Source organism: Podarcis pityusensis (genome assembly GCF_964106645.2).
Source record: "Podarcis pityusensis genome assembly, chromosome: 6".
In the NCBI taxonomy this organism is placed as follows: domain Eukaryota; kingdom Metazoa; phylum Chordata; class Lepidosauria; order Squamata; family Lacertidae; genus Podarcis; species Podarcis pityusensis.
This window is the reverse complement of record NC_138030.1, coordinates 8,765,844-8,789,988: the sequence shown is the minus strand read 5'-3', so window position 1 is coordinate 8,789,988 and position 24,145 is coordinate 8,765,844. Positions and strand designations below refer to the sequence as shown.

The following is a 24,145-nucleotide window of genomic DNA, read 5'->3' as shown; positions in this document are numbered from 1 at the left end:
CTCCGCCTGGGATTTTTAGAGGGTCTCCGCCTTCGCCGCAGCGGCAAGACCCAATTTTCACGGAGTGGGTTCCTCTCGGTCAGAGGAACTCCGCCATTGCCGATGGCGCTAACCCGGAAGTCCCGCTAACCCAGAAATTCTATCTCAGGTTAAGAACTTTGCTTCAGGATGAGAACAGAAATCGTGCTCCGGCGGCACGGCGGCAGCAGGAGGCCCCATTAGCTAAAGTGGTGCTTCAGGTTAAGAACAGTTTCAGGTTAAGTACGGACCTCCGGAACGAATTAAGTTCTTAAACAGAGGTACTATTTCTGGGTTAGCGGAGTCTGTAACCTGAAGCGTATGTAACCCGAGGTACCACTGTATGTGAAACAGCCCTGCTGCCTGTTTTAATCCTGCATTCCCCTTCTACTAAATAAGAGGTAGCTAGTTCCTGTAAGTCAGCTGTGTTTCATCACTCTTTTGTGCAAGAAAACAAAATGTTTGAAATCTATCACAGAAGAACATACGTATCTTATAGGAGTGGCAGCTTGGCCCCGCGACCATGGGTGCCATATGGCGTGCATGGCCCTGGCACCAAAATTTGTGGGTGCTCGGGCACCCAGGGAGTTGGTACCTATGGCATGGGTAGGCAAACTAAGGCCTGGAGGGATCACCTTCTAAATCCAGCCTGCGGACGGTCTGGGAATCAGCATGTTTTTACATGAGTAGAATATGTCCTTTTATTTAAAATGCACCTCTGGCTTATTTGTGGGGCCTGCCTGGTGTTTTTACATGAGTAGAATGTGTGCTTTTATTTAAAATGCATCTCTGGGTTATTTGTGGGGCATAGGAATTCGTTCATTTATTTTTTTCCAAAATATGGTCCGGCCCCCCACAAGGTCTGAGGGACAGTGGACTGGCCCCCTGCTGAAAAAGTTTGCTGACCCCTGACCTATGGTATTTGACCATGCCGTTTTTTCCAGCCACTCCCATCTCCTTTCCCCTCCCACTTATTTTCAATTTCCCCCTCTCAACAGCCTATCAGTATTCTACATACTCTGCCTCTTTGCACAGCTGTTGTTCTGGCTACATAAATGAGGGTGCTCAGATTTGGAGTAAAAATACAGGACGAATTGTTTGAAGTATTTAGCCTCCTTTATCACTGCGGCAGTTCTGAGCAGACTTTAGGGTCTCTTGAAACCATTGAATTCTTTTAGCTTGCATTCTGTAATCAAAGATCCATATCATATGCCAATGTGTCCCAACTTTGCTCTAAAAGCTGTCATTATTATTGGCAGGCAGTGGTGCACCTCCTCCACTTCCCAGCCCAATTTAACCATGTGCTGAGATATTCAGAGCAATATTCCATAGGGTTTGGCTTACACTGTGCTGGAATACTGGAATCTAGATTTTTGTGTGCCAAGATTTGACTCACCAAAGTAAACTCCCCATTTTCACACACACACACACACACACACACACCCACACCCCGGTAATACAGGAAGGACACCGCTTTAGCTTCTGCACTGAACATGTACATTCAAGGGACAGGATGAGTGGTGTAATCCCATCCCCTTCAACATAAATTCAGCCTAAACTTGGAGCTCTGCATACAGCTCATGTGTGTACCAAATTTCAGTTATTGTTAATGTACAAGTACAATGGTCATGAGGGGGGGTACATTTCACACACCCTCTTTCAATAATAGGTTTACAAATGCCAGCCATCCCCCAGGTGAGGCTTTCCTGGTACAGTATCAGTTTTGTGAGTTACAGGTAGGTAGCCGTGTTGGTCTGCCGTAGTCCAAACAAACAAACAAACAAACAAACAAATTCCTTCCATTAGCACCTTACAAGACCAACTAAGTTTGCTATTGGTATGAGCTTTCATGTGCGCATCTGAAGAAGTGTGCATGCACACAAAAGCTCATACCAATAACAAACTTAATTGGTCTCTAAGGTGCTACTGGAAGGAATTTATTATTATTTTGTTTTGTGAGTGTCTGAAGTACCTTGATCATTCTCAAATATACTTTATGGCTACAGTTTTGTAGAGTAACAGTCTTTATCTTTCCAATAAAGAGCACGGGGGGTTGCATCAATTGCTGCATGAGTACAAGGGAAGACCTGGGTTCAGTGTAGTACTGAGAGACATGACTACTATACTGACATGCAGATGGAGCACTGAGCATCATGTCACAGGACTGTTTGGCCAACAGCCAACCAAATGACCATACTTTTTTGTTGTTGTTAAACTATTTGAGTGACGTATTCCTCGTTTTACTAAGTGATCTCTGGCTGAAGAGCTCATCTAGTGGTTGCAAATTCAGCTACCCATTCCTCTTGCATCTTCTCAAAATAGAGATACCCTGTTCTGGAATCAACCATCCAAAGAAACTGAAGCATTAGAGTAGTGTATTTGGATTAATGTGGCAAATTCTGCCATCAGTTCCTATGAAAATTTTGATACAACGGCTTTCTTTAGATGTTTATTTGACTTACAGTAACAAAACCTATGAAGTTCCACATTTAATGTACAGTGATATATTCTGAAATATAAAATACAATTTACAGAAACCCCTTTCAAATAAACCTAAACAAACACTTGATTTTGCATACTTTCATATATATCTAAGTTAGAAACATTTTGAATAGAAAAATTACATCATAGTAGATATTTATGTTCTACACTACCTCTCTCTTTTTAATATTTTGCAAAAGAGTTTTGCATACAGGTCATTGTTTAAATCAGTTTGTCCTTGATGTTTAAAGTGTAAGATGTACCAATATAAAGTGTAAATCTGTAGTGATTTATTTATAGGAGTAGTGCTACTTGAAATGCAGATCTGAAAATGCCAATGTTACGAATCTATTTTTACATTTGCAAAATGTTTATAAAAATATCAAAGTAACTGCTCAACTATAAGTGCATAAATTCAGTTAAACTGGTAGGATTTCCCCCCATGCATTCTTTTGAATTATGAACTTGAAAGATACAGGAAAAGTAATAGTATACTGCATTATTTCACAGTGAAAAGCTCTCCTCTTTAAAGCAGATTTGTTAGTATCAGTTTTACTACTCCATTTTTTACACAAATATTTCTTTCCAATGTTATCAAGATAGCCATGAGTGTGGCAATAACAGGACTGAGGATGTATTCTAGCCTAATTTAAGCACTTTTAAGCTCCACATATTTCAATGGGGCAATTATTACATACTTAAATGTCTCCCGTTGTTATTAGTAAGACTCAAAGGTACTTAACACAACTTGTCCAAATATTTTCCTTTAAGCACTGGAAAAGTCAAACTGCTTAAATTATCCATATTTATTCTGCACAAAGGATTAGATCTGCAAACTACTCTCTTTTCAGTCAGTCATTTGAACAATTTATAAAATGTTTTCCAATAAGTATGTTTTAAAAGTTTAGTTGCTTTGTATAGAGGTGTCATTAATTTTTAATCAATTACACTTTTTGTACAAATTCAACATTAAAAACCTTAAACTAAACAGGAAATATGGTTACTTACTCAGGCATTTTTTTGTCTTAGTTGAAATCTAACTCAAAATGCCCTCATGTAAAAAGGAAGATAATGAACCTAGAAGCTTAATGTTTATTATTCAAATACTCTGCCAGCTGCTAGAAATACTGCTCCCCAGCAATCTTTCTTTAAATACACAAAATCCTGCCCTAATTAGCTCAGGACAGAAATGTTGGGCTCTCCTGAATGTAGGAACTACTGTACTGAAACACCAAAATACTATATATTTAAGATGTAATGGTATGGCTTCTAAGATATTGTTTAAATTTTCATAAAATTACATTTCAAGTTAGTGGAAAACATAACTTTACATCCATAAAAAGCAATGTGCTCATTGAAGAGAGTTCCCATTTTTACTTCTGTAAATGGAAATTTAAAGACAAAGTAAGTAGGAAAAAAGCAACATTTTAGAACTGTAATGCTATAGGCATTAGTTTTTCTGTGTGGATGGAATATTGGATCCCCTGGTCCCAGACCCCTGGTCTAGCAGGCAGTGCAATGGTCCAAGGCTAGGGGAAAACAGTACTCAGGCACTGTGCCCATGCGGGAAAGGATTGTGCCTTACATATCTTATAGAGGGAGGAGGCGAACAAAATGTAGCAAGTCCAGCATGTACCTGCTTAATATATGAATATATGCATTTACAATCCAAAATCTCATTTGTGAAACAGGTTTTACCAAACTATGCGTAACGATCAGAATATACAATATGTACAAGTAATAAAGAGTCATGTTTTTCTTCCTCATGTGGCTCATTATTGAAGAATTATTATGTTTCTATGTCTGCTTAGCAGAAGAAGCTTCTGCATGTGGTGCCCTTTGGCCACCAGTTTGTGTTTCTTGCTTAGAGTCCTTATCGCACTCCTTACTTTTACTCCGGTCCTTGCGATCTCTTGCTCTCTCTTTGTCACGGTCTCTATCTCTTTCTCTATCCCTTTCTCTGTCTCTACTTCGAGCTCGTTCTCTGTCCCTGAATCTGTCATAATCACGGTCTCTGCTTCTTGATCTGTCTCGTCTTCGGTAAGTATCTCCATCTCTGGTTCTGGCTCTCTCTCTGGTTCTTTCCCAGTCTTTCCCCCGTTCTGAATCTCTATCCCTGTCTTTGTTATAGTTTCTCTCTCTGTTTTTATCCCAGTCTTTTTCTTTATGTCTCTCCCATTCCCTTTCTCTCCCCCTATTCCAGTTTCTGCCACGGTCCCTTTCCCAAGCCCAGTTGTGGTCACGATCTCGTCGTCTATCATCCGTTACTCTATTTGATCGATTATCTGACTGATCAGACTGCTCTAGTATTTTTTCCTTATTACCTCCCTCAAATCTCTCTCTTTGTCTCCCTTCAAAAGTCTGAGCTCTATAGTCATTACTTCGGCCATCTCGAAAATCAGATGCTGACCACTGTGCTTCTGTCTCAGAACCCTGCCCTGAAGTATTAGGATGAGAGGCAGGTGGTCCAGTTTCATCCCACATCTCTTTCCTGTGCTGAGGTGGATGACTTGGAAGATCCAAGAGTGGTCTGGGGCTTGGCTTCATACCTTGCTGAGATTGTCCTGGAAAGTTATGTCTATTTGGGGGAAGTTCATTTTTTTCTGGAAATAGACCAGGTGCAGGTCCCCTTGGTCCTCCAAACTGATGTGGTGCTGGACCTCTCTGATTTGGAAACCTGGGTGGTGGGCTCCCTCTCCGTTCTTCAAACGGTGGTGGCAGAAGTCCTCTTGGTCCTGGCATGTGACTTGGAGCAGGTCCTCTTTGTCCTTCAAACTGATTTGGAGGAGGACCTCTTGAACCACCAAAATGGTTAGGTGATGGACCTCTTGGCCCTCCAAACTGAGGTGACGGGCCTCCTCTTTGACCTTTAAATTGATTTGGTGGAGGCCTTCTTGGGTTCCCGAAAGGAAAGGGTGAAGGTCCTCTATTTCCCATAAACTGTGGAGGCTCAGGTCCTTCAAATTGTCCAGGACCACCACTCATCTCATGATATTGGGGATCTGCATATTGGGAATCCCTGTGTTCCATGTGAGGTTCCCTATGCTCTTCAAATTGAGAAGGTGCAATTTCTCTTGGCCCATCAGGAAATGATTGTGAAGGGCCCCTATTATCACCAAAATGTGGTGGTGGTGGTCCATGTTGTGCAGAAAATAAGGAAGGGATAGGTGCTCTTGGGGCTCCAAACCTGTTGGGTGGAGGCCCTCTTTGTCCATCATTATTTGGTAGAGGATTATGCCCTTCAGTAAACTGTTGTGGTAGACCCCTCTGTCCATGGAAATCTGGAGCACCACTCATTAATGGAGGACCGCTTTTGTGCCCAAGAGAAGAAAATGGGGGCCCACCTCTTTCTTCATCATTTTTAATTGTGGGTGACTCCATTTGTTCATAAAAGTGGCAAGGCTGTGGATTTCTTTGGTCTTCATAATGTGATAGACCTCTTTCTGTTTCAAAATGACCAGGAGCTTTCTCCTGAGATGGGAACACTGGGCTTGGGAAAGAATCCCTTGCTACCCCTGGAACATTTTTCTCCTGAGATTCATTTGACCAAGCTACAGACTGAACACTGTTAGGTGAAGAGAAAGTAGGGAGGAAACATGGATTGACAGGGGTGGGTAGCAGTACTTTACGAACAGGTGCAGTTGTAGATGTTTCAATAGAAGCTGGTTTATTTACAGTTTCCTGGTGAACCTGTGGGGCATTTTCAGGGTTGATAGTGGGCACATCTTGTTCAGACATAACAGAACTTTTTTCACTAGTAACCCATGTATCTTTATGACTAGGATGAGGGACAGAAATCAATGTTTTATCTGCTTTGTCAAGTGCAGTTTGCAATGGACCTGCATAGCTGGGTGGAGGAATTTGTACTGTAGGCGATTCTATAACATGCTGCTTTACATTAGAGTCAGCACTTTCATTACACTCTGTTAGAATCCTTCTAGCTTGTCTGGGATCTCTACTTTGTCTAGGATCACTTCCCTGATTTAACAATTGAGTTTGACTTGTGGATGTAGGCAATTCAGATTTTTCAGTAGTTTGTTTTTCATGTTGGAATAGCTCATTTTTTGCTAGAGATGATTTTGGAGGTGGTGACATCAAAGCATCAGAAACTGAAAAATGAGCCATTGATACACCAACAGCTGCTCGTTGTTGCCTGAGGGCTTCTTCTTGTTCTTCCAGCTGTCTTTTCTGTTCTTCTATTTGTTTGTTTAATTCTTCTAACATTTTCTGTTGCTCTACCAAAGATGGTGGAGCAGATACATCGGGCACAAATGAAGATGATGCTGTCAAGGAGTGGCTTTTAGATTCCGAAAACATTTTATTAGGCAAATCATCAACAGTAACCTTTGCCTCTTCTAAGATAGTTTCATCTTCTGGATCATAGGCTTCATCTTCTTGCTCTGAAGTTTCACATCTTTTTTCAAGACCACTTTCACAACTTTGCATTTCAAAAGCTTTCTGTGGAGCATACTCTTCCTCAGGATCATAAGGCCTGTCATCTTCCTCGTCTTCTATAGCTTTGTCTTTCGACATTTGTCCAAATTGCTGCACAATGGGATCAAGTATGGGAGCTGCTGGTAATCCTTCCTCACCAACAGTCTGCATTTCAGTCTGAGCACCTTCAGAATCCTTGGAAACAGGATCAAAAGATTTCTTTTTCCCGAAAAGAGTTTGCAGGATGTGATCAAGTGGTGTGGCTGATTTTGAAGATGAGGAAGCAGTAGAAGATGCAGTAGCTGTGTTAATTCCCAACACAGAAGCACTTGATTGTGCAACAGTGGCTGAGCTTCCAGATTTAATTGATGACAATATTTTTAACGCAGAAGTTGGCTCTGGGGGTGGAGGTGGAGGAGATCCAGGTGGTGTTGTACTGACAATTGTTTCTCCAGTATAGAGAGAGAATTTTGCAGGTTTTTTCTCTTGCTGAGAAGCCATATTGCCTTTAGGGTACGCAGATACTTCAGTTTCTTCCTGCAATTGAATCCTGCTTTTCTTTTCTTCCATCTTTTCAGTTTCCAGTACAGCTGCAGGTCGCTTAGTTTTCTGACAAATTACTAATCCAAGAATTAAGTTTGGACGTGCTGATTCAAGACCTGTAAGACAAAACAAGATTTCATGTAAGATTTTTTTTAAAAAAAAATTAAGCTTGAAATCAGTCATTACTAAGATTTGTAACAAACAATGTGAAAAATGTTACAGAACACTATGCATACTCCACTTTATTAATGAATGTAATAATAATTAGCGGAAAACAGAACATTAAAGTAACTATCAGACTGTAACTAAGTCAAAAACTGTATTTTCTTCTCAATATTACTGAGAAACCAATATATGCTTTTATGTAGTAAAACTGGTGATTGTCACTTGATGATGATGATGATGAAGATGTTCTTATCATCATCCTTAACTTTCTCCCAGACAGATACTCAAGGCTGCTTACAGATAAAATAGAAACAGCTAAAAACTTAGGGTAGGGGGAAACTATTTAATTCACAGCACCAGCCCTTTCCTTAAAAATCAGTACCAAAAGGCCTGTTGGAATAAGAATGGCTTCACCTGCTGGCTGAAGGACAGCAAGGAGGGAGCCAGTCGAACTTCTCTGCGTATGTACATGATGCCTATGAGATTCCTCCATGGATCATGTCACTTATCTACAAAGCACAACCCTTGCAGTACAGTCCTATGCCTACCCACAAGCAAGTCCCATTAAGTCCAATGGTACTTACTCCCAGGTGAGCGTGCATTATTAATTTGTTTATTATCCATCCCACAAGGTCACGTCAGGTTACAGCAATGTAATGCACAATATTAATATCAATTTAAAACAAATACAATCAAAATAATAGGGTGGGACCCAAAAATATATATCTCAGGTGTCAAAGGCCAGGGTAAAGAGGTGTGTCTTCATCATGCACCAGAAACTACATTTTTAAAAGATGCTGAATGCATCTCTGTGGAGAAGGAATTATATGCGCATAGCTGCCGCATGGTGCCCTCTCCCAGGCCATCACCACCCTGGGTGGCAGAACTATCAAGAGGGCGCTCTCTGCTAATCTTAACACCCACTTAAGAAATAAGGTGTTTTAGACACTGGGACTTGTAGTTTAGGGCTTTGAACACTAGCATGAGCACCCTGAATTAGGGTAACACGAGTTCTAAATGGAACCCCAGTAATTTGGCTGCTGTATTTTTTAACCAATTAACCTTTCAGAGCCTGATTAGATCCTTAATAAAGAGTGGCTCTTATTATTATTAGTTACTTGTGGAATCCTCAAATTTAGGATTCCACAAGTAACTATATAAATTATCAGAGGGTAATAGAAAACTCTGCGTTTTTATGATTTCCAAATAATTAACAAATCAACAGCCAAATGAGTAGGGTGTTTTTTTATTTTTATTATTATTATTATTATTATTATTATTATTATTATTATTACCACCACCACTACCACCAGTTTTGCCAGTCCTACTTTCAGCAGACATACAAACATCTGATCTTTCTGTAAGTCATATTGATGGTTAACAAAGCACTGCATAATGACTGGGGGAAATACAGAATTACTCAAAGGAGAAATGGAACAGAGGTAATTATGGAATAGACTGCTGAGAGAGAGATCCAGCAATTTCCAGTTTAGTTAAATGTTTCAATAGAGATTTAACCTTACACAGTTAGTATCACTAGGTCAACAAATAGAATATACATACACCTAGGCTTTTACCATTCATACTATTATATATGGAAAACGAGTAACAATAAAGCCCTTGGAAACCACTGTTGTTTTGTTTCATAAGGTTGCGCTTAAGTTTTACATTACTATACATACAACAGAGACTCCAGCCCTAAGAACTGGACAGTCATGTAGATGATGCATTGCTTTTTCTTTCCCCAACTCCAATTTTACTGTCCATTCTGCCCACTTGTGCAAACATTCAGGAATATAGTTAAGAATATATGAATATTATAGACTTAAGAATAGTTAAATGCCATGATAGCTCACACCCTAATAGGTTACAGTAAAACAGATCAAATATTAAGTAGTCTATTTCAATTTATTAGAAGAGTGCTAAGTAATGAGGATGAAGAATCTCATCTTCTGAGAATAATTTTATTTCCAATTTGCATTAAATGTATTATCATTTGGAGGAAGATAAGGGCAAGTACAATATTCAACTGATGCATTATTTCCAAATTTGTAGTCTTTTTATATCTTAGTTCTGCATTATATCCAATACTTTCATCTAGCAATCCCAGTGATTTAGCCCATCAGATGCCTCCCACAATCACTAAAGTAATAATTACTTTAGTGGCTACTACTCTACATTTTGACAGTCAATGCATTATTTTGATTTTCTCGTTTTAGTTGGTTGTGTTCAATTCTCTTTTGTGTGTGATCTTTAAGTAAAGCTGAAGTACTAATCATTTCCATTACTATTACTTTTTAAGATTTTGATCTTAACACTGATCATGTTTATTAACTTAAGTTGCCCTAAATATATTTAATAGGACAAAACTTCACTTTGTTTCTCTTAAAATGAAGGAAGTTGGCATTTCAGTTGAAAAGTATAAATTGTTTGGCTGTTTAAAATGTAGCATGTGCTCAGAAAGTCTGCTGAATAAGGATAAAAACCAACGACTTAACAAATGTATTGCATGAAATAGGAAAGTACTTTTAGAAGACAAAATGTTTTAGAGCAGCAAAGAATAAATGTAGAATGATCATTACTAATAACTCCACATTTAAAAAAAACATGGTTGTGAAAAATGTTTATTCTGACCTTTAAAAAATTAGTTTGTAATTCCGAAGGAAGCTGTCATTTGCATCCCCTTAACTGTTCTGATTAATTTATCTTCCAGTCCTTTACACAATTACCTGGGAGTAATTCCCATTGAACTCACTGGGCACACTTCTGAGTGACCATGCAGAGAATTGTGCCTAATCTTTCATGGACAATTTGATCAGCTTTTGCCTATTAATCTTACAAAGATCTGTGGTACTCCACATAAACTTTGGTGTTCTCAGAACAATCCACCTACACTTCTGTCAAGCCGTGTTTTCTCCTTCCATCACTTTTTTGACACTCTGAGCAGTTCTACTGTAATGCTGGCATTCAAAAGTGTTGTGTAGTGTTGAGCTAGGCTTACTGGGTTCAAACTATATATACTTATATTGCCCTCAAGGTGGCCAACCCAGTTTTAAAACCAATGGGGATGTAGGTGAGAAGTTACATGGAAATAAAAATGATTTTGCATTAGTTAACTACAATCTCTTGTGCACAGCTAAGAAGTATTAAATAACTGGTTATAAGTAACTAACCTAGTTAATTTAGAAAGGGTGGGCAGAAATGTTTTATAAACCAGCTTATAAATACAAACCCTATAAAATTTAAAACCACTACTTAAGAAAGCAGCTTCTGAGTGGCTGTTTAGCCTCTGTGGATAATGGAAACACGAAGCAAGCCAGGTTACAAGCAATGACTATTGGGGATAATGTGACAAAGAGACTATACTCTTTGTGGAGGCATAATGAGCAACCATGTAAGCCTATTTATTTATTAAAGTTTATCAGTGGCTGCTACATGCCTCAATGGCTCTATTCAACCTCCAGTCAGAGGCATTATGGCTCTAATTACCAGTTCCTGGGGATCTAAGGTGGGTCTAGTTGTGCTCATGGGTCTAGTTTGCAGACATCCCACAGGCATTTGGTCAGCCCCATTGAGAACATGATGCTGGTCTAGATGGGCCAATGGTCTGATTCAGCAGGTTCATCTTAGGTTCTTATAAGAGCCTAGTTTTAAAAATGAAAGTGCGTACCAACATTTGTTTCTGGAGGAAGGTTAAAAATACTGATTTTTTTTTTAAAAAAGCTAGTCCTTTTAAAAAAACCACTAGTATTTTTTTACTGTACACTATATTCCTACCTAGTTTGATCTGAATATGAATCAGAGGAAAGAATGTAAACTATATTAAAAATATGACCCCTAAGGGAAACTTATCAATTCCTGTCTAGTTGCTGCTGCCCATATTATGAATTCAGGTAAGTATATGGAGGCTTACTGTTTCTAAGAAATTAAGTTTCTAAGAAATTAAGACAGACATCCCATAAACTTTTAAAAAGCCCTGAACGCTTATTTCTTGACATAAAACCAAGAATTTTTATAAAGTAAGTTTTCATAAAAGATTTGTTACCACTGTAGGTGCAAACCAGTGCTGCTCATTAAGCAGCTGTAGGGCTACTTCAGTGATCTTTTTTATAGCCTTCTTTACCTGAACCTTAATACAGTCATACCTCGGGTTACAGACACTTCAGGCTGTGTGTTTTCAGGTTGTGCACCATGCCAAACCCAGAAGTACCAGAATCGGTTACTTCCGGGTTTCGGCGCTGGCGCATGCGAAGCACTAAATCTCACTTTGCGAATGTGCAGAAGCGCCGAATCGCGACCCGCGTGTGCGCTGCAGGTTGCGAACATGCCTTCCGCACGAATCACGCTCACAACCCAAGCATCCACTGTAATGTCCCTTATTCATAATTGGAATTGACAGCAGTACTAAGACTGGTTTACACAATCGCTCAATGTTAGTTGTGCTCAGCCTGACCAACAAGCACAGACTATCTAGTAAGCAGTATGATTATTATAGTTGCTTTTGAGTAAAGCAGAAAATGAATTTCAGTAAAAAAAAAAAAAAGGCTGTGGGAATGGTGTGGTGCCCTGTAAATATTGCTCTTCTTTGGAGTCACTAATCATTTTGAGCCAGTGAGCAATGTGCATATTGGAAAAGTTGTGGGGAACACACACACACACACACACACACACACACGAGAGAGAATGAGGAGCCAAACATGCACAGGAACCTATTCTGTTGACTAGAATTGAATGCTTTCTTCAAGTCTTAATTCCAGAAGCAGGAAAGGCTCTTGTAGGCACATGTGCACCTGAGAGTCTCATGTTGATGATCCGGACTGCACATAGTACTGTATTATAAATAATGCATCAAAGGTACAAGTGGTGCTTTTTCACTGCGGAGATCCTCCTTCCAATTACCAAGATACTCAATGTTCTTCTTTTAATATTCTTCTAGCTTTGGGCTAGGGAATACCTATTGACTAAAATATTAAGCTTTTGCTGAAAGAAACACCAAGCTTCAATAGTGTATGGAGATGAGTTCTGCAGATATCCACTCCCGATTCCACCAATCAATGATTTCATTTGTAGATTTGAGAACATGCTAACTTCCTTGGGGGGAAAGAGACACTGCCAGTGTTTGAAAATATGTAAGTCAAAATGGTCTGTGGAACAAAATAGAAAATCTTCATCAAGTTTCAGCATAAATGTCTGCAAGTGCTGAAAAGGTTTTTAGTGAATAGAACCTGATTCCAAGAAGGCATGCTTGTTGCAACTGTGGCAGCTGGCATGGGGCCATATACTTGAAGGATCCACCTAGGTTATCCCACCTCCCCTGCCCTGCATTAGTCAGTGTAGGAAAAGAAACAGCCAGATAAGAGACCAAGTGCTTCTTGGACATTCTACTGCTTAGCAGTGTCAGGTATGTGAATCTCACACATGGGACTGATGATGGAGGAGCTGTGATAATTCATGTAGGTTGGAACAATATCACTGCAGGTTTCCTTGCGGGGAATGGGACAGCCATTCTGATCCATTTCCCATATTTCCGTTCCCTATTACTAATTGAGAAGAAAAAGCAGGTAGCAATGAAGCTTATTTCACCAAACACAGAATGATTTAACTAATTACAACTTTTAACTCCTAAGGTTTAGTGACATTAACATGTTTCAGTTCCAGTACAAATTATGTTTTCTTTTTCTTTCTTGGTTTTGACATCAGCTGAAGTGACTTCTTGTAGAACAGAAGTCTGACATGCAGCAGTCATCTAATGGTCCAGGCACAGAAGGGGAATTCACATGATGTACTCCAGCTCCACTATTTATGATCACCACTAGGTATGTCACAACCATTTCACCTACAACCTCTGTAAACCAAACTTAGTCCTGGGTAAGTCCTATGAAATTGAAGAGGATTAACTTCTAAGTAGATATGTAGAGGATTATACTGTCAAGCATATTGTAGTCTCTATCTTAAACATATCAGAGCAAGCTCTACTGAATAACTGATACCAACTGATACCAAAATGCTTTAGGATATTTGTTTTGTTAAAATATTTTGTCCCAGCCTGGTAAAGCAACAGTCTGAAACCCAGAATTGATCCTGTGATACAGAATATATGTCTCAACTATGTGTGTGAATAACATTTTTAGCAACCTAGCAGGTGTCACTATAAAATAAGACTTATTTTACTAACTAGACCGAGTCCAATACATGGTTACAGCCACTAAAACATCTGAATTGAAAGAGACAATGACCACTTTGCACAAAATACATTTTATTAAGATCATGTAATAAGAGCAGTAAATTTCATTAAAATATATGGATAGCAGATTTTATACCTCTCCCCGTACATGTCCGCGTATACTGAGAACTGAGACAACTTATCCGAAAAGGTTCTAATAGGCTTCATGTATATGACTCACCTCAAAACACACACAGGAAATTATGATTTGGACTGTGTCCTCTATTTTTTTTTTTAAAAAAAAACCTGCTGGTAGAAGTATGTGTATGCTGTCATCAAGGAGGATTATGATGGGGGTGCTTTCAAACAAATTTCACATGCTTTCTGAGTTGTCACAACCCTTTAGAAGACTTCTCTTCCCCTGAACATTTAACTAGGCCTTCAGAATCAAGAGCAACGTGGAATCTGAAAAAAATGGTTCAGGCAGTCCATATTTTGAAATTGTGGTTCTTTTTTCAGATTCAAGTGGTTTGAAATAAGGTTCTTTGTTTATAGGATTTTAGAGTGTGCCCTATGTTAGTATGGTTTTCAGATGGTGCTCTAGGGATGCTTGGGTTTATCAAAAGCTTATGCGGAGTTCCTTAAATGACTAGTACGGTTTCAAGGAAGTTAGTTTGCCATAACCAAACCATGAAATGCACAGTTGTGGGGAAGTGTCAGATTTGTTACAACTTCTAAGTTGTAATCTCAGTTCCAACAGGCTGACAGCTATGCCTAACAGGCCTGTAAAATGAGTATGTGCCATAGACTTTTCCTGAGAATCCTCAGCAATATACACAAATGGAAAGGGGTTGAAGTTCAAGATTCAAAGTTACAAGAAATACTACTTTAGATACAAAAGGAGAAAACCTCAATTTTCTCTCCCCTACCCAGTTTGTTTGCCACAAACTAAAGAGACTGGATGAAAGTCTTTTTTTCCAGTCAAAATGGAAATTTCTTGTGATTTATCCTGGAGCCGAAGAGAATTTCCTTACAAGCATATGTGCAGTATTGTGTGGTTATTTATTCAGAAGGACAACATACATAAATAGCAGGGTGACCTCTTAAGAGTGCAGAAGCTCAGGAATATAGTATTGAAATAAACCATACCTTATTTCTAATCAGTTCTGACTAATTAGTATGCAGTATCTGTTTGATTAAAATCTGTTTTAGATAGAAAAACAGCATTCCCTCTAGAAATAAGACAGAGACTGTGGTTCTCTTCCCTGGGGCAATGAATCTATCAGTGTCAAGACAGCTGATGGACTAGTGTGTAACTACAGCTTATTTATGTGTGTGTCTCTTTCAGCTATGAAAGCTTGAGTTCCTTGGGACATTCCTCACACCACTGGGCGAGCTCAGTCCTGAAATCTTGAGATCTTGTGAGTTTTTGATTGTAGGAGTTCAAGCACACCTATAATATAGTCTGCAAATGACAATCTTACCTTTCAACGTCAGTGATGTCCCGTGGGCTTTCTGTGTTTGCTTCTGTTCAAAGATGCTGACCACTTCTGCTCATTTGGAGCATGTCATGTTGCGTACCAACTTAACTAACCTCCCTGTGCCTTTTTAAAAGATAAAAGTTCTTGTAGTTATGTCCCCCAATTTCCCAAACTATGATTTGTATATAGCAGGCACGTCCAACTTCCAATAGGCTGTGATCTATTAAAAAATGGCAGTGAGCTACCCATTGGATTGACCAGAGTTGCTGAGCTTTTGTTGGGAAAGCATCAAAGTTGTTGAGCTTTGGGGGGGAGGGGGGCATGATCCCGCGATCAACCAGGGACATACTGCAATCGACCGGTATATGGTACTTTCCCTTTCTACATTTATCCAGCTGAAGTGTGTGTTATGAATGATGTCTGGTATGGTATTTATAGTTGTAACATAGAAGGGCAGAAGTATTTGGGTTTCCTACAATTCATTGCTTACCTGGTCCCTCAAAGGGTAAAAGTTTGGATGGAATAGGATCCTTTGCACTGAGAGGAATCAAATAGAGGTCCTTGACATGTCTGTTGTTATTAGCAACAACACCAAATCGGCCACGACTGCTAAAATAGGAGTACAGAGAAATGTAGGAAGGCACCTCTTCTTCTGTTGCAGGATGGAAGCGGATCAAACATAGTTCCTATAATACAAAAATATAAAGGAAAAATACCAACCTATTGCTAAATAAATAGCAAGTGAGGGCAACATGGCATCAATGCACTTCACTTTTGAAGTAATAATTTCAGAATTATTCTTATTCAATTTCTATACCGTTCTTCATCTAAGGATCACAAGGTAGTTTACAAAAATACATACCATAATAACAAACGGAAGCAATAACACCCCCCCCCCACATACAGTTTTAAAAGCCATAAATTGTATAATTAGCCAAAGGCCTGTGAAAAGAGGAATGTTTTGCCTGGCACTTAAAGATATGTAATGAAGGCACCAGGTTAGCCTTCTTGGGGATAGCATTCCACAAACAGGGAGCCACTGCAGAAAGGGCCCACTCTTGTGTGGCCACTTATCTGGACCTCTCTTGGAGGAGCACATGAAGAAGGGCCTCAGACACTCATTACAGGGTCTGCAGCAGTAAATATGGAGTTATATTGGTGATCCAAAAGATGGTGCAGCTTTAAAAAATGCCTTATTTCACTGCCATCAAATAAGCAAAGATTATGTAAAATTATCAATATAATTTTACTCTACATTATTTAAGGTTGCTGAATTTTTCGTTATTAAAACACTTTTAGGGTTAGATCTAGTAAGGATTCTTACTATGATGGCTCATAGGAAGTCAGTGATAATTTATGCTGTGCTGGAAATTGAAATGTTACTAACACAGAACCGGTTGGGGCAGGGAAGAAGTGATGAGAGTATGTGGAAGGGAAGTAACAGCCAGCAGGAAAAGCCATTATTGTATTTTGCTTATCTTAAAGAATTTCAGGTGCAAATTACTGACAAGAATCCAAACTGCTGCTGGGGTGCAGGTGGGTATGGGTAGGAGCAATTTTATCTTTTTATTTTGATGAATAGGCCTGTATGCCATGTTTAAAAAAGAAGTCTCCTTCACATTTCAAGAGAGACGTGTGAAAAACATTAGGAGTTGCTGCTGTACCATAAATTCAAGCCAGCAGTGTCCTCCTCCCTTAGGTAGAATAACTTAGTTATATAGTTCACTGGACCCCATCCACAATTATTATTTCAAATAAAGTTCAATTCTTTCACCATTACCAAACAGGGTTTTTAAAAAGTACCTTTGACACAGATGATTTCAGTTTGCCAATATAATCCCATACTGTCTTCGGTGAGATCCTCCCTCCAATATGAATCGTATCAGGTAAATCCTAGATAAGAAGCATTACATAATGTGAGAAGAGGGCAGTTTGAGGGCAAAGTATATTGCCCCACACCTTCCAGTAAATAGAATTATACCAACAGAATATAAATAGAAGCTACCATATTTTTCCATCTATAAGACGCCTCCATATATAAGAAGCCCCCTATTTTTGCAGCAACAACCAATCACCAGTCCACCCTTGGCACTATCCATGTATAAGACGCCCCCTAATTTTTGACTTTTTTTTTTTTTTAAAAAAAGCCTAGTCTTATACATGGAAAAATACGGTATACTGTGATTTTACTGTAGCTATGGCCATTATGTTCACAATTCTGTTTATCCTTCCACTTCGATTTTCAAATTGCTAGCAGAAAACAGTCCCCTTTTAATTCCACAAACCACAGCTCATTCATATGTTCCTTTCTGAATCTGGTATGAGAGGGAGTACATCTCACCCTTGGGTACCCCAACTATAGTTTCTTATCTGGGAATGAAGAAATATGTCTAACACTGTAGTAGGATGTTGCTTTTATTTACATGTTCTGTCTACATCAAGGGGGATAGGTGCCACAAGATCTTGGGAACTGATGAACGCAGTATTTGTATGGGTCAAACATGACTTTTTGTACAAGGAAAATGAGCTGGAAAGGCTGGCTATTGGTGTGCTAAGAACCTGAGGCTCACTCCCTCTCATATTAGGCTCAGACAGTAACATCTGAGCACTGTGAGAGATAGCTTTTACATAAAGAAGTAATACTTTTGCACATTAAAGCTACAAAAAGTAGCTTTGAAAATTGTGACAAAACATTCCTAGCCTGTTTTCATAGAGTAAAAATTTAATTGTCACTAAAACATGCTGTTGAGGCACATTGTGTTTGTATTTATAAAGCTGTCTTATCTATAGTTGAAGGGGCAAACATATTTCTATTTGTTTGCATTAACCACAGTTTGTCTCAGAATTCAGCATATAAACATTGCTACTATATCATATTCATAGCCCACTGAGCCTAAGATCGTAACATACTTGTTTTCCAAACTAGGAGGAAAAAGGGTTATTCTTACATCCGTAAGTTTAGGTGTCTTCCTATCCCTGCTTCAAAACACAGGAAGAAAGATTCCACTGACAGAATTTGTTGGTGCACAGGAATCAAAATTCCAAGCACCCTGTTCATATTGACCATAAAAGGAGCACAGGAAGGCTTAAAAAAAGTTGAATACACTGAAGTATCTTCCTCCTCTAAGGCAGGAAAGATATACAGGTGTTTCAGCTACTGTTCTACTCCCCACCTTCCCACCAGTTCTTACACAAACAATGCAGAGCAATACGTGAAATCTATTTGAATGTATGCAAGAACCAAGGTGGCTTTTCCTCAAATAATGGAATTTATGAACAGTCTGCGGTTGTTGGTTTGACACTTGATAATAAACTATACTGAACTTCCTTCCTATGTTTCTTTTTTGGGTTTAATACAGGAAACTGGTAGCTCACTGAATATTGCAGGCATCCCATGAAAGTGGCAATCATCACTTAGTTAACAGTGTCACACTTCCTGATTACTGTTCACTGCTTCTCACCACCAGACCAAAATGAAAATCAAGAGTGTAATTAACAGAAAATGATAAACAGTGCTTTACCAGTTACTGATATGAAGTATTAATACTAAAAATGGAATATCCAGCATGCCATTTCAGTGCTCCTATTTTCCCCTTACAGTGGTACCTCCAGTTACGAACTTAATTCATTCCAGAGGTCCATTCGTAACCAGAAACCGCTTGTAACATGAGGCGTGCTTTCGCTAATGGCGCCTCCCGCTGCTGCCGCGCCACCGGAGTGTGACTTCCGCTCACATCCCAGGGCAAAGTTCACAACAAGGGGCATCTATTTCCGGGTTAGCAGAGTGCGTTACCCGAAGCATTCGTAAGGGAGACAGTACGTAACACGAGGTACCATTGTACTTACAGATCACCAATACTATTTTATTATTTTTTAAATAAATTGCTGTCCGATACAATAGAGGTGGTGACCATTTTAGGTGCATCCAATTGACGTATGATCACCGACACATGGTCTTTTTGGACCCAGAAGAAGACAGAATGGGGACATAATGGAGCAGGGGCTGCTTATCTGTGTTCCGCACACGCAGGGGCTGGGAACAGAAGCCCCGCATGAAATGGTTGCCAAGTCAATGTACACATTATCTGTGTCCGATTTCTTATGCTACACTGCTACACTATTTGCAGTCAGGCCACTGTCTGAACAGTGAGTTATTAAAACTCTTACCTAAATGAAATTTGAAAATGTTAATAGGTCAATAGGTCAATTTGCTTAGCTTTCAAGCTATCATGTTGAGTAAACATGGTAACATATTACATAGCTAACCTCTTACCGCAAAGCAAATTTAGTTAGAAATATGATTTTAGATATAGGTTACACAGAAAGCACAAGCACTTCAAAGTCGCACCTCACTGAGGTAGTCAAAGGATCCAGAGACAGGGTAAGCTTTGGTGACAAACTTGGCCACGCTTTGCATGTTGATAAAGCCTTTCCAAATGGTGTTAAGGCGGGAGAGAAAGACGGACGTATCTCCTTCTTGGGGGGACCGTATCTCCGACATACTGCAAAACAGAAAACCCAGGAGGGAGAATTGTGTCAAGTGTGGCTCTACAAATTGTATCTCTACAAATGCCCCTCCATCCCAAGCAACCCCAACATTTTTCAAATTCCACATCAAATGATCCTAAATCTTATGAAATATACTTTTAGTAAATTAAATTAATGGGCTAGAAATCAATTTTTAAGACTTCCAGCACATTCAGTGGAAGGCTAGTGATCACAAAAGACGGACCATTAATTTGCTAACCCATGAATAAAATTCCTGTTATTATTAGGGATTGAATTGATATTGTAAGACTTGTGACTGATTCTCTTTTGCATGAAAGATGGAGAGACACTGAAATTTATAAACCTGCCTTGAGTGAAGGCAGTGTGTGACCCCACGTCCCCCAGTTCTTACAAACACTGGCTCCTCCTGTGCACCAATGCTACTAGAGGTTGAGAAGTGTGCTACATGAGTAAATACGACTTGGCAAATCTTCAAAGTATGCAGAAGTAGTAAAAAATCCTCCTGTTCATGGCTTTGCTGTCCTTTCCTCCTAGTGGCTTCTGAGAGATTGGCACAAGTTATCCCTCCTTCACATCTTGAGGAGAGGCAAAGAATGATCCCTCACTGTCACTTAGCATCAGTGTACTTGCAATGGCAGCAAGGGTGTTTGGTCTGAGCTTTTCTCCTCCTTGCACAATTGGGGGACAGCAAGGAGCCACCCGCTGGGGGGGGGAACCTAGCTATGCCCATTAACTTGCCCACCCACCTTGCCCCCCATTTTACTCACTCTGGGAAGCTTCCTTCTTTAGAAGGAATTTGAAGGCTCCCCCTGCACCTAGATACACACACACCATTGGGTTGCATGGTCCCCTTTGCACAATACCGCAGGCCTAGTGACCCTCTGCCAGACTGACACACACATACCTAACATTTAGGGATGATTGAGCTGCCAAGTATCTTGGGTCCGATGATGATGATGGCTTCGTTAATATTGATTTTGGAGCTGCTACAGTATTTCTGGATATTTCCGGTTTACTTTCCCCTACAGAACCTTTGTCAGATGCCGGGTTGGGATGCAATGCAGAAGTCACAGTAGAAGCAGAGGTTGACAAAGTGCTCATGGCTGTTCTGGGATCCTTCCCAGAGACTGTCACAGTAGTGATAACACCGCCAGCATAAGATGTGGGATAGAGAGAGCTCTCATTGGGTAGAGAAGATAATGGATTGCTTTGTCCTTGTGTTAAAGGAATGTAAGCTTTTTCTATGCTTGGCTGAGGAACTACTTCAGCTACAGATTCAACAACAGGTTCTGCAGCAGTCTCCATTTCCTCTTCTTTTGCAGCCTCCACTTCATCTGTTGGTGTCGAGCTTTCAAATTTTGACTTCATTTCTGGCTTTGGTTCCGCCTTCTTAACAGAGGACGATTTTAGTTTCTTTGAAGCTGGTTCTTCATCAGATGCTGACATCTGACCTAAATGGTAAAAAAAAAACGTAACATGTAACATTGTGAGTCTGTGTCATTTCATGGACATGGTGCTATATTTCCCTTGGAGACAGGGAAATCACTTCTTGCTTGTTGCTGTTTTATAGAAGCAAAAAGTTTATTTTACTGCAAGAAGAAAGTCTGGCCATTTGTATAATTGAGGCTTCAGCCAGATTTGGGTTTACCCAGAACAAAATTGATATGGTAATTTAAATTTCTGCTTTGCATTTCTACCACGTGGGTGTTCACAGAGCCTTGGTAATCCATGTGCATACCTGTACAGATTTTGCAGTTCAGGTCAAAAAGATGGGCTCGGTGTTGACTTGTTGTGTCCTGTAACATACTGCTGAAAACATCAAGAATTGGAGCGCTGCTTTTCTCAGGAGCTGCTCGATCTGCCTCTTGCTGCTCCTAAAAGGGAATTGAGGCAATGGTATGATTTGCTGGTATCAGGCTCATTTCAACTATACACATGCAAATTCCTGTAGATATGCACAGATTTTAAACCAAACATCCACAGCTCCAAAAAATAAAGCAATTGATACTACTAAAATCTAACGTAACTTGACCTTTCAACAAGTGCAAACTCATATGCAGAAAGAGATCCTTATAAGGTTTGCGTAAATTCATTACTGGCACCACAGATTTCGACAGCACCCAAGTGGGGAAACAGAAAGTGTGCTGGTCCCCCATTTTGGGCAAATTAATTAATGTACGGGCAACAACCAATTGACATTCACACACGTGTGCATTGTGGTGACCCAGAAGTGGCAGGAAAACGGGGTGGGAACAAGCTTATGTGTGCTCCGCTCTCATGCACAATGACCCAAAACACAGCCATGCACAAATAAGGGGTTGCCTGTTTATCATTGGTCTCTTTGCAATAGGAACCATGCCAAAGCAACATTCCAGGTAATAGGCAGTGTACTACAGTGTAGAGTGGTGGGCGGGCTATTGGTTTGGTTTGTTCTTGTTTTCATCATGTTCGTTGTGGTTTTATTCTGTATTTTATGCTGTGAATCACCCTGAGATCTTTGGATGAAGGGCAGTATACAAATTTAATATAATAATAATAATAATAATAATAATAATAATAAAAAAAAAACAATACTGTGTACATGTACCTCAGAATAAGTATAGAGTACTGCAGGAATTGTGCAGCATGTGTGTAAGCTGCTATAGAGCATTACTGGATTGTGCCCTCTAAAATAAAAAAAGGCAAGCAAGCAGATAAACTATACTTGAGATCTTAAAACATGACATTTTAAATTATACAATATCTTCATGTAAAGAACTAAATTTTGGTAAATGGTCTATATAATTAATTGTAAACCAGTGCCTTACGTGGCTTATACTTACATCTGAATCAGACACTGGTGGGGAATCTTCCATATTAGCATCTGGGATGGGTTCTTGTTTTACAGCAGATTTCTTGTTTTCAAAAGATTTACGTCTAGCTGCCATTACCTATGAAAACAATAATGTGATTTGTATACACACACAAAGTCAGTGAACTAGACTTCAATCATTAATCTGTAGTCAATTACCACATCAGCTGGAATTGCTCATCAACCATCCTTACATAATAAACACCACAAAATTTTATTGCTTACTGCTTTGGCTGGCTTTTCTTTCCATGTAGATAGCTCTTTGGATACAAGTTCTTCCGGCTTCATTCTTACAAGCCTTGACAAAGGAAGGTCTTCCCTAAGAACACGATGGAAAAGTCCCTAAAGAGAGAGGAGTGATTCGAGGTGAGCAGTAACTACTTACACAACTAGTAAATGAGAATCTTCCAATAGGCAAGTAAATGCTGTCATCCAGTTCATGAATTCCTTCTAAAGGGTCTTAAGTGTAAATAGAATGAAATATTTAAAATAGATTTTTTAAAAAAATATTGCCAGGTTAGCAAAACATTAAGAGTCTACTCTATAACATAATTTGAAGCATGTCTGTATCAGGAATGGGCACAAACAATAGATGGGATTGAGCGTTCCACAGGCATTTTCTCCACATGCAGAATTTTATATATCTCTATCATATTCCCTTGCCTCTTTTCTAAACCAAACAGCCCCAAGCTTGTTAGTTTTAGCCATTCATGCTTCCAAAGCTCCCCACCCCAATAAAATTTACAATCCTCTTGATTGTAAAGAAAACTCAAAGCAGTTTACAAAAAGAGCTATAAAATAAATGATGCAGTCAAATCAAAGGCTGTCCACTTAAAAAAAAAAAAGGCTGTTGAGAAGTCATTCATTCGCTTTCATACAAACCTGATTTTTAGGGTCTTTCAGATTGAACATAATGCTGCGATATTTACTCTTATACCGATTGTCTGTAGCCTGGAATAAATTAAACATCTCCTTTTCAATGTTCAGTGCAATCTTTCCCACCTCACTCTCTGTCATAGCCAGATCATCACTATCATTTACTCTGCCAAAAGAAAGTTAGGAAAGAAAGAAAAGGGAGTCAAAAATGACAGTACTGCTAAGTAGCTTGATCTACCTATATGCAGGAAGAATCTTCTATGACTTAAGTCTCAAAAATGGCCTATTTAATCCAAGGATGCATTTTCCTTCTTTGATTCCCACTATCCACTGCTGCAACATCCTCTGAATATCATGTACTCAGGAGGATTGTTCTGCTGCTTAAAGTACTAATGATAGTTTGGGAAAACTGGTGATAAGCACATGCATTTATATTGGACAGTGCTTATCTGTTTTGTGAAACCATGTTTTTTTTAAAAATCTAGTTTTCAAGAAAGTAAGATTGCCTTTGGGGCCTTCTATTTTTGTTTAAAAACTTTAAGAAATGTTGACATTTACTGACTAAGGTATTTCCTGCTCAGTCAAAAATATTCACAAATATTTTAGCACTAAACTTATTTCAGA

At 39.3% G+C, this 24,145-nt stretch overlaps 1 protein-coding gene and 1 long non-coding RNA gene across 9 annotated transcripts in view; one reads left to right on the top strand and one right to left on the bottom strand.

Annotated features, from left to right (window-relative positions):
• LOC308480243 overlaps positions 1–24,145 on the top strand; it is a 54,729-nt gene that overhangs the window by 3,551 nt on the left and 27,033 nt on the right. Inside the window, exons 2-7 of the long non-coding RNA XR_013987938.1 lie at positions 7,512–7,616; positions 13,342–13,457; positions 15,153–15,225; positions 18,886–19,115; positions 21,117–21,252; positions 22,900–23,011. This is a non-coding gene — a long non-coding RNA (uncharacterized lncRNA). The remainder of the gene's footprint in view (positions 1–7,511; positions 7,617–13,341; positions 13,458–15,152; positions 15,226–18,885; positions 19,116–21,116; positions 21,253–22,899; positions 23,012–24,145) is intronic.
• The window catches only part of DIDO1 (death inducer-obliterator 1), a 70,084-nt gene continuing 48,393 nt past the window's right edge, over positions 2,455–24,145 (bottom strand). For 7 of the 8 annotated variants that reach the window (XM_081010978.1, XM_081010973.1, XM_081010976.1 and 4 more), the window contains 9 exons: positions 23,528–23,687; positions 22,871–22,987; positions 22,617–22,724; positions 21,533–21,668; positions 20,699–21,245; positions 19,634–19,787; positions 17,089–17,178; positions 15,776–15,971; positions 2,455–7,592 (listed from right to left, as the gene is read on the bottom strand). In XM_081010978.1, the coding sequence (XP_080867104.1) occupies positions 4,297–7,592; positions 15,776–15,971; positions 17,089–17,178; positions 19,634–19,787; positions 20,699–21,245; positions 21,533–21,668; positions 22,617–22,724; positions 22,871–22,987; positions 23,528–23,687 (4,804 nt within the window). In that variant the 3' untranslated portion in view covers positions 2,455–4,296. Of the gene's footprint in view, positions 7,593–14,104; positions 14,270–15,775; positions 15,972–17,088; positions 17,179–19,633; positions 19,788–20,698; positions 21,246–21,532; positions 21,669–22,616; positions 22,725–22,870; positions 22,988–23,527; positions 23,688–24,145 lie in introns of those variants that run through there. The other variant, XM_081010979.1, reaches the window with a different exon arrangement.